This window comes from Oratosquilla oratoria, chromosome 18 (assembly GCF_046742065.1).
Source record: "Oratosquilla oratoria isolate Oo_2021 chromosome 18, ASM4674206v1, whole genome shotgun sequence".
In the NCBI taxonomy this organism is placed as follows: Eukaryota; Metazoa; Arthropoda; class Malacostraca; order Stomatopoda; family Squillidae; genus Oratosquilla; species Oratosquilla oratoria.
In genome coordinates, this window is record NC_134794.1 from 41,499,961 (window position 1) to 41,519,066 (window position 19,106).

The window sequence follows — 19,106 nt, forward strand, 5'->3', positions numbered from 1 at the left end:
ATGAAAAGAAATGAACAATATAGAAAAGGAAGAATGATGTATGAAAAAACAAACTTTGATAAAATAAGAGAATTCTTTCAACAAGAAAATTGGGAAGAAATATACAAAGAAGAAACATCAGTGGAAGAGAAATGGAATATTTTGACAAAAATTTACAAAAAAGGAGTGGAAAAGTATGTCCCAAGACAAAAACAAGAAAAAGAATATGTAAAATGCTGGTACAACAAAAGTTGTAGGGAGTTAAAAGACAAAAGAGACAAAGCCTGGACCAGATGGAAAAAAGACAGAAGACCTGAAAAATGGAAAATATATACTGGTTATAGAAATGAATATGTACAAAAGTGCAGAGAGGAAAAAAGAAAATATGAAAAAGATGTTATAGAAAAGTGTAAAGATCAACCAAAACTATTCTACAGATTTGTAAACAATAAACTGAAAACCAAACAAGACTTGGAGAAATTAAGACAAGGAGGAGTTGAATACACTGAGGAAATGGAAATGGCAGAAATTATGAACAAACATTTTAAATCAGTGTTTACAAGGGAAAATATACAACCTGAAGAGATTGAGTGGAAAGAAAAAGTCCCCCCTATGGAAGAAATAGAAGTAACAAAGAATGAAATATTGACACACTTGGGTAATTTTGATGTCAGAAAATCGCATGGGCCAGATGAAATAGCAAACTGGATTCTGAAAGAATGCAGGAATGAACTGGCAGACAAAATACATAGCATAATAAACAGTTCCTTAAAAGAAGGAAAAGTTCCAGAAGATTGGAAAAAAGCAAATATAGTACCTATATATAAAGGAGGAAATAAAGAAGAACCTACCAACTATAGACCAGTCTCTCTAACAAGTACAATAGCAAAAATATGTGAAAGAATTATCAAAAGTAGATGGGTAAAATACTTGGAAAAAAACAACGTACTAAATATCCAAGACAATTTGGATTCAGACAAGGACGATCATGCGTCACCAATTTAATATGTTTCTATTCAAGGCTAATAGATATAATACAAGAAAGAGATGGATGGGCTGATTGTGCATTTCTAGACCTAAAAAAAGCTTTTGACAAAGTACCACATAAGAAGTTGCTTAAGAAATTAGAATATGAAGGAGGAATACAAGGTAAATTGCTAAATTGGATGGAAGACTTTTTGCAAGAAAGAAAAATGAGAGTAGTGATAAGAGATCAGCACTCAAAATGGAATGAAGTAATAAGCGGTGTCCCGCAGGGAACAGTTCTGGCCCCAATAATGTTTGCTATATATATTAATGATATGGATGAAGGAATTGAAAGCTATATGAGCTTCTTTGCAGATGATGCAAAACTACTGAAAAGAGTGAAAACTGAAGAAGATTGTGAATCACTACAGAGAGATCTAAATAAAGTACAAGAATGGAGTAGGAAGTGGGAGATGGAGTTCAATACAAAAAAGTGTAGTATAATGGAGTTTGGAAAAAGCAAAAACAGAATAACAGGATCATATAATTTGGGAGAAGAAGGAATAAAAAAAGTAGAAAATGAGAAGGACCTGGGAGTCATTGTTATGAATAATATATCACCTGAGAAACATATAAATAAGATTTTTGGAGAAACTTATAATTTAATAAGAACAATCAAAGTGGCATTTACATACCTGGATGAAGAAATGGTGAGGAAAATCCTAATCACCCTGATAAGACCAAGATTGGAATATGCAGCAACAATATGGTCACCAAGTACAAAAAAATGTATAAAAAAACTAGAAAGAATACAAAGAGCAATCACAAAACTGGCACCAACACTCTCAAAACTATCATATGAAGAGAGACTACAAAAACTTAAACTACAGACACTAGAGCAAAGAAGAGAGAGAGGAGATTTGATAGCTATTTACAGAATCATGAAAGGCATAGAAATTACTGATAGAGAGAATCTGATAAAATGGGATGACAGAAATACAAGAGGACACGGAAAGAAAATAAAAAAAGACAGCTATAGAAGAGATTTGAAAAAGAACAGCTTTCCTCACAGAGTAATAGACAGTTGGAACAAGTTAGATGAGAAAGTGGTGTGTGCAAAAACAATACATGAATTTAAAAATAGTTTAGATAAAATGAGATATGAAGACGGGACCCCACGAGCATAGCTCCCCTTCCCGTAAAATACAACTAGGTACAACTAGGTAAATACACACAAACATGCATGTGCTCACACATACAAAGAAATACACAAACATACACATATGCAAACATACATAAAAATGATGGTGTGCATATGTGTATATACGTGTATTTACCTAATTGTTGTATACAGGAAAGGGGCAACGTTTGTTGGGTCCTGTCGCCTGTTCCCTAATTTTTTATCATACCTAACCCCAAATTCATATACTGTACACTTAACCCTCGATTTAACAGACAAATGCATGCAGACCCTGGTCTGTTATTTGCAAAAGTCTGTTATTTGAAAATCGGGTCCACCAATTACGAAGACTGGATACTAGACATAAGTCCGTTACATAGAAAATTGTCCGTTAGGTTTCAGCGTGCACATACCTATTAGATATGTAATAAAAAGCTACAGTACATATGTATAATGATGTACATTACATATAAAGAAGAAATTGAACCACGCCGTAAGGTTTCAGCCTGCATATACGTTACTACCGGACACCTATTGGAAAATTTTCATTTTACAGACTTTGTCCAGTACTATTTGACCATTACTACCAGACACCGATCAGACAAATTTTCATTTTACGGACTTTGTCCAGTATTTGACTGTTACTACCGGACACCTATCGGACAAATTTTCATTTAACGGACTTCATCCGGAATTTCACTGTTACTACCAGACACACTTTTTTTTCCGCTAAATCGAAAGTCTGCAAATTACCAATACTCAATTTACCATTTAGAAACCTGCAAAACAGTTTCAGTTCATCCTTCCATTCATCTGTGTGTGTGTTTACCTAGTTGTATTTTCTGAGAAGAGAGCTATACTCATAGAGACCTGATTTTGTATGTGTGTGTATATGTTAAGTTACAGCGTGAGCCACAGAATGGGCCATATATAGTATGAGCCCTGAGCTCTCATTCAACAGGGTAATAGCTGTTGATCATGTGTCCAAAATATGATAAAAGATCATGGTTATTCACACATGCAGTGACACCTATAAGTAAAATTGAGAAAACACAAATAATAGCAACCAAATTCATCCTAATCCTATCAAACAAAACAAATAAGGAATGTTTTGGGTCTGCCAACCTTAAGAGAATAAAGATCACATGTTTGTGGTGTTGACACCAGTGAAAGGAATGGATACAATTGACAACTAACTGTGTTTGAAAAGCAAAAAATTTTACTTTGAAAAAGAAGAAAAAGAAAAATAGTAACAATGAAAATTAGTAAGAAATAAAAGCAGATTATTTTGTCCTCTATGTGTTATTACTTTCGACCATTTCTTTTGATTTTATACAGTTAAATTAAACTTCATGATAGTGCTAAGCATTGTTATCATTTTGCAGGATGTGGCAACCCTTGCAAGGGCTATACCAACCTTGGAAAACTGGGTCCAAATACCTGGCTACAACCACCTGGATTTCATCATGTAAGTGTCTCTCTTTCTCAGACTCTTTCTCTTAGTCTTTCTCTCTCTCAGTCTGTGGTATTTACCTAGTTGTAATATATGGGAGGGGAGCTATGCCTGTGGTGACCCATCTTTGTATCTCTCCGCATCAAGTTTTATCTTAAAATCTTGTATAGTGTTAGCAGATACTGTTTTGTTGTCTAATTTGTTCCATGTATTTATCGCTCTGTGTGGGAAACTGTTCCTTTTCAAGTTTTTTCTATAACTATCCTGTGCGTGTGTGTGTATGTATGCGATTCATCATGGTCTTTGGGACACATGTTGGACTTGTGATCGACAGTTATTAACCTCCCAGATGAGAGCTCAGAGCTCGTATGACCAATCTATTATTAATACTGTGACTTTAGATGCACACACCCCTCCAACGCCCCACCCATGAGAGCTGGAGTACAGCTCAGTGATACTGAAATTATTTCAGCCCTGGGCGGGAGTTGAACCCAGACTGCCGTAGTGGCAGGCAAGAACTCTAACCACCACTCCATGAGGTGTGTGCATGTGTGTGTGTGTATTTACCTAATTGCAGTTACAGGAAAGGAGCTATGCTTGTTGGGTTTTGTCTCCTATTCACTAATTTTCTAACATACCTAGACTTAAATTCATGTATGGTTCCAACTTAATCTATATCTTTGATTTCCAAATATCATATTTAGATTTGAACTCATGTATTGTTTGACCTTGGGCTATATCACCTTTTAAACTATTCGACATATTTATATGTCTATATGGAAAACTGTATTTTTTCACGTCCTTTCAACATGTGGTCTTACTTAATCTACTTCCTTAACCTCCTAAAGCCCTCTGATCTTTAATCAGGAGATCTCTTCTATCAGTGCAATCTATCCCCTTTAATGACCTGAACACTGTAATCATGTCACCTCTTTCTATTCAATTTTTCAAAACTGGTAGATCCAGTACTTTTAGTCTTTCCTCATATGGTTTATCTTCCAGGCTGGGGACCAATTTGGATGCTGCCTTTTGTATTCTCTTAATCTTGCTTATATCCCTCACCCTATGTGGGGACCATACTACTGATGCATATTCCAGTCTTGGATGTATCAGGGTTTCGATGAGTCTTTTCTTCATCTCTTCATCCATATAATGGAACGCCACTTTAATTTTCTGCAGTAGTCCATATGTCTCTCCCACAATCCAGATGATATGTCTGTCAAGTGACAGGTTGTCTTTTATCAAGATTTCCAACTCTTTCTCCTCTTTTGCTTTTGTAATGTGCTCACTTCCCAAGGAATAGTTTAAGGATGGCCTTATGCCACTATTGCCCATTTGCAGTACTTTGCATTTTTTTTTTTTTTTTTTTTATTGAACTTCATTTCCCATTCTTGGCTTCATGCAAAAATAGTATCTAGATCTTTTTTCAACATTTTTCTGTCCTCATTTTTCAGTCTTCTCATGATTTTTGCATCATCTGCAAACGTGTAGGCATAGCTTGTTGTTCCTTCCATCATGTCATTGACAGACAAGAAATGTCATTGGTGCAAGCACTGAACCTTGTATAGAACTCCGCTAGTTACTGCTCTCCATCTTGACATCTTACCCTTTACTACTGTCCTCATGTATCTTTCCTTTCCATTCTAATAGTTTGGACACATGGAAAGAATGAGTGAAGAAAGACTAGTAAAAGAGGTGTGGAAGGCAGAGATGGAAGGAGTGAACATGAGGATGAGATGGATGGATGGGGTAAAAGGGGCATTAGGAAAGAGAGGAATTTCGGTTGAGGAAATACAGGAGAGGACAGAAGATAGGGGTGAATGGAGAATGGTTGTGGTGCATGAGTTGGAGTGAGTGGGGGGTGGGGGGTGAGGGAGTATGTGTGAGAAATAAATTGACACAGCCTGAGGGGATTTCACTCCATCTTCTCCTTTTCTGCATGAAGGGACGGAGAGGGGGGTTGCCTATTTAATGAAGCAGGGCATTGGGCGAGATGCAGGGATGACCTGTCATCCAGGAGGTGCCAAGATAAGAGGAAGGGAAGAAGGTGGAGGGGAGTGGAGTATGTAGTGGATGGAATGGGTTGGAGTGGTTTTTATGCCTTTGATTTTAGCTACCTCCCTTATAAGGGGGAAAAGCCTTTGGTATATGTATGTACAGTATGTAGTAGTTTGTCTCTCAGTCCCGTGTGTGATTCACCATGGTCTTGGATCACGTGTTGGACTCGTGATCAACAGCTATTTCCCTCACGGAAAAGAGCTCAGAGCTCATATATGACCGATCTATGGGTAATACTGTGACCTTACATGCACACACACACACCCAACTCTCCACCCACGAGAGTTGGAGTAACGACTCACAGTGCAACGATACTGAAATTATTTCAGACCTGGGTGGGGTTGAAACCTGGACCACCATAGTGGCAGCCAGGAACTCTACCACTCTGCCACTGTGTGTGTGTAATTTCCTAATTATACAGAAAAGGACCATTGTTCATTGGGTCCCATCTCCTACTCTCCAATTCATCATACCTACCCTCAAGTGTGTGTATTTACCTAGTTGCATTTACCTAGTTGTATTTTACGGGACGAGAGCTATGCTCTTAGACACGTTTTCGTATCTCTTCACATCCAGTTTATTCTTAAGATCTTGTATAGTTTTGGCACTCACTGTTTCTCTGTTTAGTTTGTTCCAGACATCAATCACTCTATGTGGGAAGCTATTCTTTTTCAAATCTCTTCTGTAACTGTCCTTCTTTAGCCTCTTTTCGTGTCCTCTTGTTTCTCTTCTGTTGGATCGTGTGTTGGACTCATGATCAACAGCTATTACCCTCCCGGAAGTGAGCTCAGAGCTCATAGATATGTCCGATGTATGGATACTGCTATGACCTTGTGTGTGTGTATTTACCTTGTTGTTTACCTAGTTGTATTATACAGGAAGGGAGCTATGCTCATGATGACCCATCTTTCTATCTTTCAGCATCAAGTTTTTTCTTAAAATCTTGAATAGTATTTGCACACACTATTTCTTTATCTAATTTATTCCAGGTGTATAGTACTTTATGTGGGAAGCTATTTTTTTCAGATCTCTTCTATAGTTATCTGCTTTGAGTTTCTTTTTGCATTTTTCCATTGTCCCATTTTAATAAATGATTCCTATCTAGGATTTCCATTCCTTTCATGATTCTATAAATAGTCAGCAGATATTTTTCTCTTCTTTGTTCCAGAGTTGGTAATTCTAATTTGGACAATCTTTGTTAGTATGTTAAGTTGGAGAGAGTTGGTGCCAACTTTGTTGTTTCTCTTTGTATTCTTTCTAATTTCTTTATATTCTTTTTAGTACTGGGTGTCTATAGTGTTGCTGCGTACTTCAGTTTTGGTCTTATTAGTGTAACTAATATTTTTTTAATCATTGACCTTAATAGGTTGAAGGTTTCTCTGACTATCTTATTGATACGTTTGTTCAGTGTCATGTCTTTGCTGATTATTACTCTAAGGTCTCATTCCAAGTTCATTTTTTTTACTTCTTCACCAATTTTATAATTTCTTGATATTCTATTTTTACTTTTTCCAAACTCCATTATACTACACTTCTTGATATTGAAGTTCACTTCCCACTTTTGTGTGATTCACCTTGGTCTTGGTCTTCGGATCACAGCTGTTTCCCTCCCAGAAGAGAGCTCAGAGCTCGAATGACCAAACTATGGGTAATGCTGTGACCTTACACACACACACATCCCTAACTCCCTGCCCACGAGAGTTGGAGTAATGACTCGAAGCGCAGTGATACTGAAATTATTTCAGCCCTGGGCAGGATTCGAACACGGACTACCGTAGTGACAGTTGTAGTGTATGTGTGTGTATTTACCTAGTTGTATTTTATGGGAAGGGGAGCTATGCTCGTGGTGCCGTCTCCATATCTCGTTTTATCTAGAGTGTTTTTAAGTTCATGTATCATTTTTGCACACACCACATTCTCATCTAACCTGTTCCAAACATTCATTATCCTGTGGGGAAAGCTCTTCTTTTTCAGGTCTCTTCTATAATTGTCTCTCTTGATTTTCATCCCATGTCCTCTTGTATGTCTACTATCCCATTTTATTAGATCCTCTCTATCAATAATTTCCATGCCTTTCATGATTCTATAAATAGTTATCAAGTCTCCTCTCTCTCTTCTTTGCTCTAATGTCTGTAGCTCAAGTTTTGCCAGCCTCCTCATATGATAGTTCTGGGAGCATTGGTGCAAATTTCATAATTGCTCTTTGTATTCTTTCAAGTTTTGTTATACATTTTTTTGTACTTGGTGACCACGTCATCGCTGCATACTCCAGTTTTGGTCTTATCAAAGTGACTAGTATTTTCTTCGCCTTTTCTTTGTCTAGGTATGTGCATGCCACTTTGAGTGATCTTATTTAGTTATAAGTTTCTCCAAAAATTTTGTTTATATATTTCTCAAGGGACATATTATTCATAATAATGACCCCTAGGTCCTTCTCTTTTTCCACTTTTTTAATTTCTTCCTCTCCCAATGTATATGATCCCACTATTCTCTTTTTTTGCTTCTTCAAAATTCCATTATACTACACTTCTTAATGTTGAATTCCATCTCCCACTTCCTACTCCATTCCCATACTTTATTGAGATCGCTTTGCGGTGATTCACAATCTTCTTCGGTGTTCACTTTTTCAACATTTTTGCATTGTCTGTGAAGAAGCTTATATAACTTTCAATTCCTTCATTCATATCATTAATACATATAGCAAACATTATTGGGGCCAACACTGTTCCTTGTGAAACTCCACTAATCACCTCATCCCAACTGGAATGTTTGTCTCTAATCACCACTCTCATTTTCCTTTCATGCAAGAAGTCTTCCATCCACTTAAGTAGTTTGCCCTGCATTCCTCTTACAGTTTCTAATTTCTTTAGCAATTTCTTATGTGGCACCTTATCAAAAGATTTTTTCAGGTCTAGAAAGGCACAATCAACCCATCCATCTCTTTCCGGTATTATATCTATTAGTCTTGAATAGAATCACATCAGGTTTTTGACACATGATCTTCCTTGTCTAAATCCAAACTGCCTCAGATTTAGTACATTTTTTTTTTTTTTTTTTTTTTTTTTTTTTTTTTTTTTCAAATGGTTTACCCATCTAATTTTTATCATTCTTTCACAAAGTTTTGCTACTGTTCTTGTAAGGGAGACTGGTCTATAGTTTGTAGGGTCTTCTTTGTTTCCCCTGTTATATATTGGTACTATATTTGCCCTTTTCCAATCTTCTGGAACTTTTCCTTCCACTAATGAACTGCTTACTAGACTATGTATTTTGTCTGTTAGTTCGTCCCTGCATTCTCTCAAAATCCAATTTGCCATTTCGTCTGGACCATGTGATTTTCTGACATCGAGATTACTCAAGTGATTAATTATTTCATTCCATGTTACTTCTATTTCTTTCATAGGGGGGGACTTTCCCCTCCCACTCATCATCTCTCAGTTGTATGTTCTCCCTTGTAAACACTGATTTAAAATGCTTGTTCATAATTTCTGCCATTTCTATTTCCTCTGTGTATTCTACTCCTCCTTGTCGTAGTTTCACTAATTCTTGTTTGTTTTTCATTTTTTTGTTTACAAATCTATAGAATAGTTTTGGTTGATCTTTACATTTTTCTATGACATCCTTTTCGTGTTTTCTCTTTTCTTCTCTGTACACTTGTACATATTCATTTCTATAATCAGTACATATTTGCCATTTTTCGTTTTTTTTTTTTTTTTTTGTCTTTCCTCCATTTTATCCAAGCTTTATCCCTTTTCTCTTTTAACTCTACATCTTTTGTTGTACCAACATTTTTCATATCCTTATTTTCTTGTTTTTGTCTTGGAACATACTTTTCCACTCCTTATAAATTGTTGTCAAATTTTACCATTTCTGTTCTACCATTGTTTCCTCTTTGTATATCCTTTCCCAGTCTGCTTTTTTGAAAAAAAAAAAAACTCATTTTATCAAAATTTGTTTTTCCATACATTATTCTTCCCTTTCTGTATTAGTTTTTTCTCATATATTTTTCTTCATTGAGTTCCAGTTCTGCTAACATGTGGTCACTTTTACTTAGTGGTGTCTTATATTCAATCTTGTTCACTATTTCAGGTTCTGATGTGATTATTAGGTCTAGTCTCGATGGTTCTTCCTCATTTCTATACCTAGTATTCTCTTGTATCCATTGTGTCATTGTATGTTCTATAATCATATCAAGTAGTACATTTCCCCATAGGTCATCTCCACCCTTCACTGTCATTTCTTCCCAGCAGATTTCTTTACAATTAAAGTCACCCATTATAATTATTCTTCCTCCATCATCCATTGTCTTGTTTAGTGTTATCCTTGTGTCTTCTAACATATTTTTGTGTTCTCTCTCTTCCCACGAAGCCGTTTTAGGAGGCACATAATTTACCACAAACTTCCTGCTCTTCTTGTCCCTGTCCTCTATTTCCATCATGATCATTTCCACTCTATTCTTTTCATATGTAACATTCCTCACATCTATATCCTTCTTAGTCAGGAACAAAACTCCACCACCTTGTTTTACCTCTCTGTTTCTAATCCAATAATTATATGCACCATGTCCTACACTGTTGGGTGGTAATGTACCTTTCAATTCTGTCTCCACAATTCCCATTATGTCGAGTTCCTTTTCCATCAGGTAATCACCCATCTATATTTGTGAAGGACACTTTTAATTTTCTGCTACCTCCATCATGTTTTCTGTTTCCCCACTGTTTTTCTCTCCTATGACCCATTTCCTCACTTTCATATCCACTACTCTCCAATAGAATTTCTCTTTGTCTGACTTAGTTCTGTTCTCGTTTTTTCCCTAGCTTCGATTCTTTCTGTTTTCTCTTCCTCTCTTTCCTCTTTATTCATCTCTCTTTTTAACCATACCTGTTTATACTGATCACTTTCTGCTAGTTTTCCTGTTTTTGATCAGACATTCTCTGCTGTCGTTTGTGACCTGAATTTAACCTTAATTGGTCTGGTCTTATCTACATTGTATTTCCCAAGTCTATATATTTCTTCAATTTCTTTCCCCATTTCCTGTTCACCTTCTTGAAATGTTTTTAGTACCCTGTTCACTCTTTCTTTCTCCTCTCTTACTCTTGTAGTCCTATTTGGATTATTTTTCTCTTCCATTCCTAACATGATTATACATTTATTTTTATCTGCTAAGTCTCTTACTATATTCTCCTTCTCTCTCATCACTTTAATAATGTGTCCTTAGTGTGTTCCTTCATCTGTTGTTTCACTATATCTCTAAATTCAATTTTGCTATTCTCCTGAACATTTTTCCAGCCACTTATCTCTTTTTCTATGGACTCTTTATTTTTTTCTTATTATTCCTCTTTAATTCCTCATTCTCACCCTTTACTTCTTTTAACTGATTTTTTTATTCTATTTCTTTATTTAGGTTTTAATTCTCCTTCTTTAGTTCTTCCAATTTATCAACTTTTTGTGTAATCAGTGCAAGTTTACTGAACCTATCCTCCCATGATTCGTTCATTTTTGCTAGTTTTTTCCTCTAGACTTGCTAATCGGGGGAGGTTGTCATCTCCTCCCTCATCAAATCCATGGAAATAATTATCTTCACCTTCCATTGCGCTGCTTATATTTATATTTATATGTTTGTGCCTTTACTAATCTCTTCGACTTCACCTCTATCGTCTGCGCATCTCTTGTTGACATTCCTTCTGACTTCCGGGGTCCGTTCGTCCCCATACTCATTGCCTTCCATTTTCCTTAATAATCCCTCCCCTTCTCCTTTTTCTTCACCTTTCCACTACACGAGATTTCCCCTTCCCTACTAATACAACACAGGTACTCCCTCGGCGTTGAATCCACGAAGGGTTTTTTTTTTCCCGAGTCCAATCGTCGCCGTCTCTCTGCCGATCGTGCATGTGTGTATTTATTTTTATTTACCTAGTTGTATTTTACAGGAAGGGGAACTATACTTGTGGTGTCCCGTCTTCATATATCATTTTATCTAAACTGTTTTTAAATTCATGTATTGTTTTTGCACACACCACTTTCTCATCTAACTTGTTCCAAATGTCCATTACTCTGTGAGGAAAGCTGTTCTTTTTCTGATCTCTTCTATAACTGTCTTTCTTTATTTTCTTTCCGTGTCCTCTTGTATTTCTATCATCCCATTTTATTAGATCCTCTCTATCAATAGTTTCTATGCCTTTCATGATTCTATAAATAGTTATCAAATCTCCTCTCTCTCTCTTTTGCTCTAATGTCTGTAGCTCAAGTTTTGCTAGTCTCTCTTCATATGATAGTTTTGAGTGTTGGTGCCAATTTTGTAATTGCTTTTTGTATTTTTTCAAAAAAAAATTATAATTTTTTTTTTTTTTTTTGTACTTGGTGACCACATCGTTGCTGCATATTCCAATCTTGGTCTTATCAAAGTGATTAGTATTTTCTTCACCATTTCTTCATCCAGGTATGTAAATGCCACCTTGATTGTTCTTATTAAATTATAAGTTTCTCCAAAAATCTTATTTATATGTTTCTCAGGTGACATATTATTCATAATAATGACTCCCTGGTCCTTCTCATTTTCTACTTTTTTATTCCTTCTCCCAATTTATATGATCCTGCTATACTTTTTTCACTTTTTCCAAATTCCATTATACTACACTTCTTAGTATTGAACTCCATCTCCCACTTCCTACTCCATTTTCATACTTTATTGAGATCACTCTGTAGTGATTCACAATCTTCTTCAGTGTTCACTTTTTTCAACAGTTTTGCATCATCCGCAAAGAAGCTCTTATAACTTTCAATTCCTTCATCCATATCATTAATGTATATAGCAAACATTATTGGGGCTAGCACTGTTCCTTGTGGAACACCACTTATCACTTCATCCCAATTAGAGTGTTTGTCTCTTATCACCACTCTCATTTTTCTTTCTTGCAAAAAGTCTTCCATCCATTTCAGCAGTTTGCCCTGTATTCCTCCTGTAGTTTCTAATTTCGTAAGCAATTTCTTATGTGGCAACTTTTCAAAAGCTTTTTTCAGGTCTAGAAATGCACAATCAGCCCATCCATCTCTTTCTTGTATTATATCTATTAGCCTTGAATAGAAACATATTAAGTTTGTGATGCATGATCGTCCTTGTCTGAATCCAAATTGTCTTGGATTTAGTATGTTGTTTTGTTTTGTTTTTCTAAATGCCTTACCCATCTACTTTTGATAATTCTTTCACAAATTTTTGTTATCGTGCTTCTTAGAGAGACTGGTCTATAGTTGGTAGGGTCTTCTTTATTTCCCCCTTTATATATAGGTACTATATTTGCTCTTCTCCAATATTTTGGAACTTTTCCTTCTTTCAATGAACTGTTTATTAGGCTATGTATTTTGTCTGCCAGTTCATTCCTGCATTCTCTCAAAATTCAGTTTGCTATTTCATCTGGTCCATGCGATTTTCTGACATCAAGATTACTCAAGTGTTTCATTATTTCATTCCTTGTTACTTCTATTTCTTTCATAGGGGGGACTTTCTCCTCCCATTCGATATCATTAGGTTGTATGTTCTCCCTTGTAAACACTGATTTAAAATGCTTGTTCATAAATTCTGCCATTTCTATTTCCTCTGTGTATTCAACTCCTCCTTGTCGTAGTTTCTCTAAATCTTGTTCGTTTTTCACTTTGTTATTTACAAATCTGTAAAATAGTTTTGGTTGGTCTTTACATTTTTCTCTGACATCTTTTTCGTATTTTCTTTTTTCTTCTCTGCACACTTGTACATATTCATTTCTATAATTAGTATATATTTTCCATTTTTCAGTTTTTTTGTCTTTTTTCCATTTTATCCAAGCTTTATCTCTTTTGTCTTTTAACTCCCTACAACTTTTGTTGTACCAGCATACATATTCTTTTTCTTGCTTTTGTCTTGGGACATACTTTTCCACTCCTTCTTTATAGATTCCTGTCAAAACATTCCATTTCTCTTCCACTGTTGTTTCCTCTTTGTCTATTCTTTCCCAGTCTTCTTTTTTAAAGAATTCTCTTATTGCATCAAAATTTGTTTTTTCATACATCAATCTTCCTTTTCTATATTGTTCATGTCTTTTTATGTATTTTTCCTCATTTAGTTCCATTTCAACCAATATGTGGTCACTTTTACTTATTGGTGTCTCATATTCAATCTTTTCCACTATTTCAGGTTCTGATGTGATTATTAGGTCTAGTCTCGATGGTTCTTCATTTCTATACCTAGTGTTCTCTTGAATCCATTGCGTCATTGTATGGTCAATAATCATCTCAAGTAGTACATTTCCCCATGAGTCGTCTCCACCCTTTACTGTCATCTCTTCCCAGCAGACTTCTTTACAACTAAAGTCACCCATTATAACTATTCTTCCTCCATCTTCCATTATCTTATTTAATGTTATCCTTGTGTCTTCTAACATTTATGTTCTCTCTCTTCCCACGAGGCTGTTTTAGGAGGCACATAATTTATTACAAAATTTCTGCTCTTCCTATCTTTGTCTTCCACTTCCATCATAATCATCTATTTTTTTCCACATGTGACATTCCTCACATTTGTATCTTTCTTAGTCAGGAACATGACTCCACCCCATTGTTTTACTCTCTGTTTCTAATCCAACAATTATATGCACCATGTCCTACACTGTTGGGTGGTAGTGGACCTTTCATTTTTGTCTCCGTAATTCCCATTATGTCCGGTTCTTTTTCTTTCAGGTATTCATTCAGTTCGTTCAAGCCCGTTATTAAGCCATCTATATTTGTGTAAGACACTTTCAATTTTCTGCTACTTCCATCGTGTTTTCTGTTCCCCTTCCGTTTTTCTCTGTTAAGTACCATTTTCTCACTTTCATATTCACTACTCTCCAATAGAATTTCTCTTTTTCTGTCTCTGTTCTGTTCTCGTTTTTCCCTTAGCTTCTTGTCTTTTTGCTTTCTTATCCTCTCTTTCCTCTTTATTCATTTCTCTTTTAATCCATATATGTTTAAATTGTTCACTGTTTGCTAGTGTCCCCGTTTTTGCTAAGATATTCTTTGCTGTTGTTTGTGATCTGAATTTGATCTTAATTGGTCTGGTCTTATCTGTATTGTATTTCCCTAGGCTATATATTTCTTCTATTTCTTTCCCTGTTTCTGTTCCATCTTCTTGAACTACTTCCAATATCTTATTTACTTTCTCCTTCTCCTCCTTTATTCTTATAGTCCAATCTGTATTATACTTCTCTTCCATCCCCAATATAATTATACATTTCTTTTTATCCACTAAGTCTCTCACTATATTCTCTTCCTCCCTCATCACTTTAATAATTGTGTCTTTAGTTTGATCTTTCATCTGTTGTGCCACTATATCTTTAAATACAATTTTGTTATTCTCTTGTACTTTTTTCCAACCCTGTACTTCTTTTGCTATGGACTCTATTCTCTTTATTATTCCTCTTTAATTCTTCATTCTCATCTTTTACTTCTTTTAACTGCCTTTTTAATTCTTCTATTTCTTTAGTTAGGGTTTGGTTCTCCTTCTTTAACTCTTCCAAGTTATCAACTCTATGCGCTATCCGTGTAAGTTGACCGAACCTACTCTCCCAATGTTCGGTCATTTTCTCTAGTTTTTCTTCTAGACTTGTTAATCGGGGGAGGTTGGCATCCCCCCCCCCTCACTAAATCCATGGAAACGTTTATTTTCACTCTCCATTGTGTTGTTCTTATCTATATTTCTAATCTTAATGCTTTTACGGATATTTTCGATTTCCCCTGTGTCGCCAGCAGACCTCTTGTTTATATGTATGTATATATATATATATATATATACATATATATATATATATATCTATATATATGTATATATATATAGATATATATATATATATATATTTCTGCTGTCAGGGGGAGCCCGTTCGTCTCCCTTCTCATTTCCTTCCATTTCCCTCAGTAATCCCTCCCCTTCTCCCCTTTCATCACCTTTCTACTACACCACGAGCTTTCCCCTTCCCTACTAATACAAAAAGGTACTCCCTCGTAGTTGAAATCCACGAAAATTGCGTTTTTTCCGGAGTTCCAATCTTCGCCGTCAATCCGACGATTGTGTGTGTGTGTGTGTGTGTGTGGTTTGTGTTTACCTAATTATAGTGTACAGGAACTGAACATTGCTAATGGAATCCACTTACCAATTTATTATACTTAGCTTCCAATAAATCATTCAATTGTTGATTAAATAGAATAACACATTTTAATAAGTAAATAATTGAATAAATAAAATAAGATGAGTTAATAATTCAACGAATCCATAAGATAAAATACCTAAATAAAGATGAAATTAGACTCCCTATTTCAATGTGTTTATTTGCCTTTTCCATCACAACCTGCAGGGGAACTTTGTGACACTATTCTTTTCCACCTATGACAGGGTGTTCTATTAATTGTAATCCCTTCCTCATTCTCCCACAGGGGTCTTCATGCAGAGGAGAAAGTTTACGAGCCCATTCTGAGCATTCTCAAAGGCTTAGACTGAGCAATACCTACGTGCCATTTTTGACACAATATTTATTAAGTTATTGTATTTAATTCCGTAAGGCACAGTCAAACATGTTCAGGTACACGCCATAAGTATGACCCCGACGACGCACCACATAGTCCGATTGAAATAGTCTGGTACAAGCCAGAATAAAAGGTTTTGTGTATGTCTCCTTAGTGAAGGGGTTTTTAATCAAAATAGCTTTAACGTGTAATATGTACTAGCGGCTGCCATTTGGTTCCTGGACTGACCCCAAGATCTCTCTCAGTTAACTATGACAACCGGTGTGTGGTCCCATCGCTCTACATGCCACGGGTATAGAAATAGTCCCACTTTTTTTTTTTTTTTTTTTTTTTTTTACCGGAGAGATGTGTGAGATTGCCCAAGGATTGTTGCCAACTAATGTGGGGTTGTGGGTTCCTGGGCAATGAGGCTTTTGAGATATATATATCACACACACATAACATATAAACTGACCAAACTCACCATCCTACTTCCATGAAGTGGGAAGTGAGAAACCCTGTCCATTGCGGCAAGCTCACGAGTTCGACAATGTATCCACTGGGCTAAATACATACAGTTAGATTTGATATTCAGCAAAGTGTATTGAATGGCAAACCTTATTCATTTTATGACAAATGTCATTCAGTTCCCTCGAGAGGATGGCAGGGAGCTGAATCAAATAGCCTAGTGGTACCCGTAATAAAAGAAGAATGTCTCATTCAGTAGGACATGAATTAAATTTAAAGAGCGGGATAGTTCGAGATATTTTTGTAATACAAATCCTATCCGGTAAATTGAGGCGACGATATAGCCGTCATTTATTAAAATTAATTTAATCTATTATTTAGGTGAGACTAGGACAAATAAGAATAGGTATTACCTATTTAATTTATTTATTATTTTATGTTCGTTGTTTATTTATTTATTATTTAATATTTTTTATTATCATTATTATTTTTTTTCAAAATGATGACTGTGGTGGTACAATATGGCGCAAGTTGATTACAAATCGACGGCTGTGTTGTTCTACAGAGCGAGCCAATAGTAGATGCACCTTTTCCTCCTCACTTCTCATCATCGTACTCTATAAATTTAATCCTAGCTATGAACAGTTTATTATTAGATGTCAGCCAGATGCCCTTAGCTGGAACAAAATCTATCAAATGCACCGTTGTGCTCTATTTGTATAATTTGAAGAATAAGAGACACCATTCCTGTACTTTTAAATTGATTAATATAAAATGAATATTCATCTTGTTTGAATTAGACCCCTTGTCAATTTGGAAACATGACTATGTGATCTGTTATCAAAATGAGAGGAAATGTTTATCTTGTGGATTTGTATTCCACGGATGGGAAAGTTCTGCGCGTCTCTTCATATCATAAATATGCACTCCTAAGTTTGTCTGGAATCCTGATCACTTATGAGTATATGCCAGTTAAGCGTTCATCATATTTCTTATTTTATTTTTGCTTCCTTGTAGAACTAGTGTATGGACAATGGAATGAAACCAAAGTACTATTTAACACCAAATATACATTATAACGATGTTTTCAGTTATATAACGTTTGGAAAAAAATAGTTAATCAGTGCCATATATGTTTTAATTGATATATCTCTAATGAGGTGGATTTTGTCATGTACTTTTTCTATGTATGATTCACAATCTGGACGAAATCTTGCACTGGAATAATATAAAGGTTTTACATTTTTGGTCGCTTCCATATCGTCAATTGTACATAACGTGTATTTCATTATCATAATATTCCATTTTTGTAAAATTAATTAATGTATATCTTATCAATGTAATGTAGTTTATATCAACGGAAATATATTTCGGTATTTTTTCTTTGTCTTGTGTCGGTGGTATTACGATGGTAAATGTAATATGTTGAGTTATTTAACGTTAATTTTTAGGAATTATAGAAAAAAATTATTACTTAGTGCGAGAATACACGTCATATAACTACGACGTAATGTTTACATTGCACATGTACAACTTAGCGTCGTCTGTCTGTCTTGAATCATAATGCTATGAAAGTTATTATGAAATGAAATGACGTTATAATTAATTTTTGTATTATTATAAAACTAATACAATCACAAAACTGTATAAAACACGACTTTTGAATATTTAGATTTTATCATTCGCGAATTTTTAAATTCACTTCTCAACACGTAAACCCGTGCAGTTTCGAGATTTCTCCGTCAGAGAGCAGCACCACGCAATCTCTTACTCACGCAGTCTTATTATTGTTGTGATGAGTTCGTTTCATTGCATCCGCTGTAAATGCAATATCCATTTTGCAGTATGAATATCCCGAAGATATATAACGGCGTTGAAGGTGTATACAAAAAGAGAAAACACAAAGCGATGACAATCGAACAGAAGTTAAATATACTTGATCGTTTGGAAGCTGGCGAAACAGCCACAGCCATTGGGCGATCTTTGAATATTAACGAATCGACAGTACGATCCGTTCGCAAAGCTGCTGGTAATATAAGACGAATAAGTCGGAAGACGATTTTCAACGGTGTCAAGAATGTCAGACGACCAATATATGAGAGAATGGAAGATGCCTTGCTCCTCTGGCTCGGCCAACAACAACAACAACAAGTGGCTTTGTCGGAAATGATGATACGCACCCAGGCTTACCGCATTCAAAACAAAATCACAGAGAACGGAGGCGAAGGGAGCCGAAATAAGCCCTTTTTGGCCAGCAAGGGCTGGTTTTTAGGCTTCCTGAAGCGACATCGGCTAAAACACATAAGCCTGATGGGAGAAGTCGATATTTCGTTGGATCGAAACGTCGAAGATTGCAAAGAGGCACTGTACCACGTGATCAAAGATGGCGGCTACTCCCCAGACCAGATCTTTTGTGTCGATGAATCTGGTATTTATTGGAAGAAGATGCCTTTGAGGACGTATTTCACACAAGAAGAGGCTACCAGACCAGGATCTAAGCCC

General features: G+C 35.7%; 1 protein-coding gene across 2 annotated transcripts in view; it reads left to right on the forward strand.

Annotated features, from left to right (window-relative positions):
- LOC143035170 (gastric triacylglycerol lipase-like) overlaps positions 1-17,349 on the forward strand; it is a 75,562-nt gene extending 58,213 nt beyond the window's left edge. For both annotated transcript variants that reach the window (XM_076201827.1, XM_076201828.1), the window contains 2 exons: positions 3,511-3,593; positions 16,068-17,349. In XM_076201827.1, coding sequence (XP_076057942.1) covers positions 3,511-3,593; positions 16,068-16,131 — 147 coding nt within the window. In that variant the 3' untranslated portion in view covers positions 16,132-17,349. The remainder of the gene's footprint in view (positions 1-3,510; positions 3,594-16,067) is intronic.
- The last annotated feature ends 1,757 nt before the right edge of the window (positions 17,350-19,106 follow it).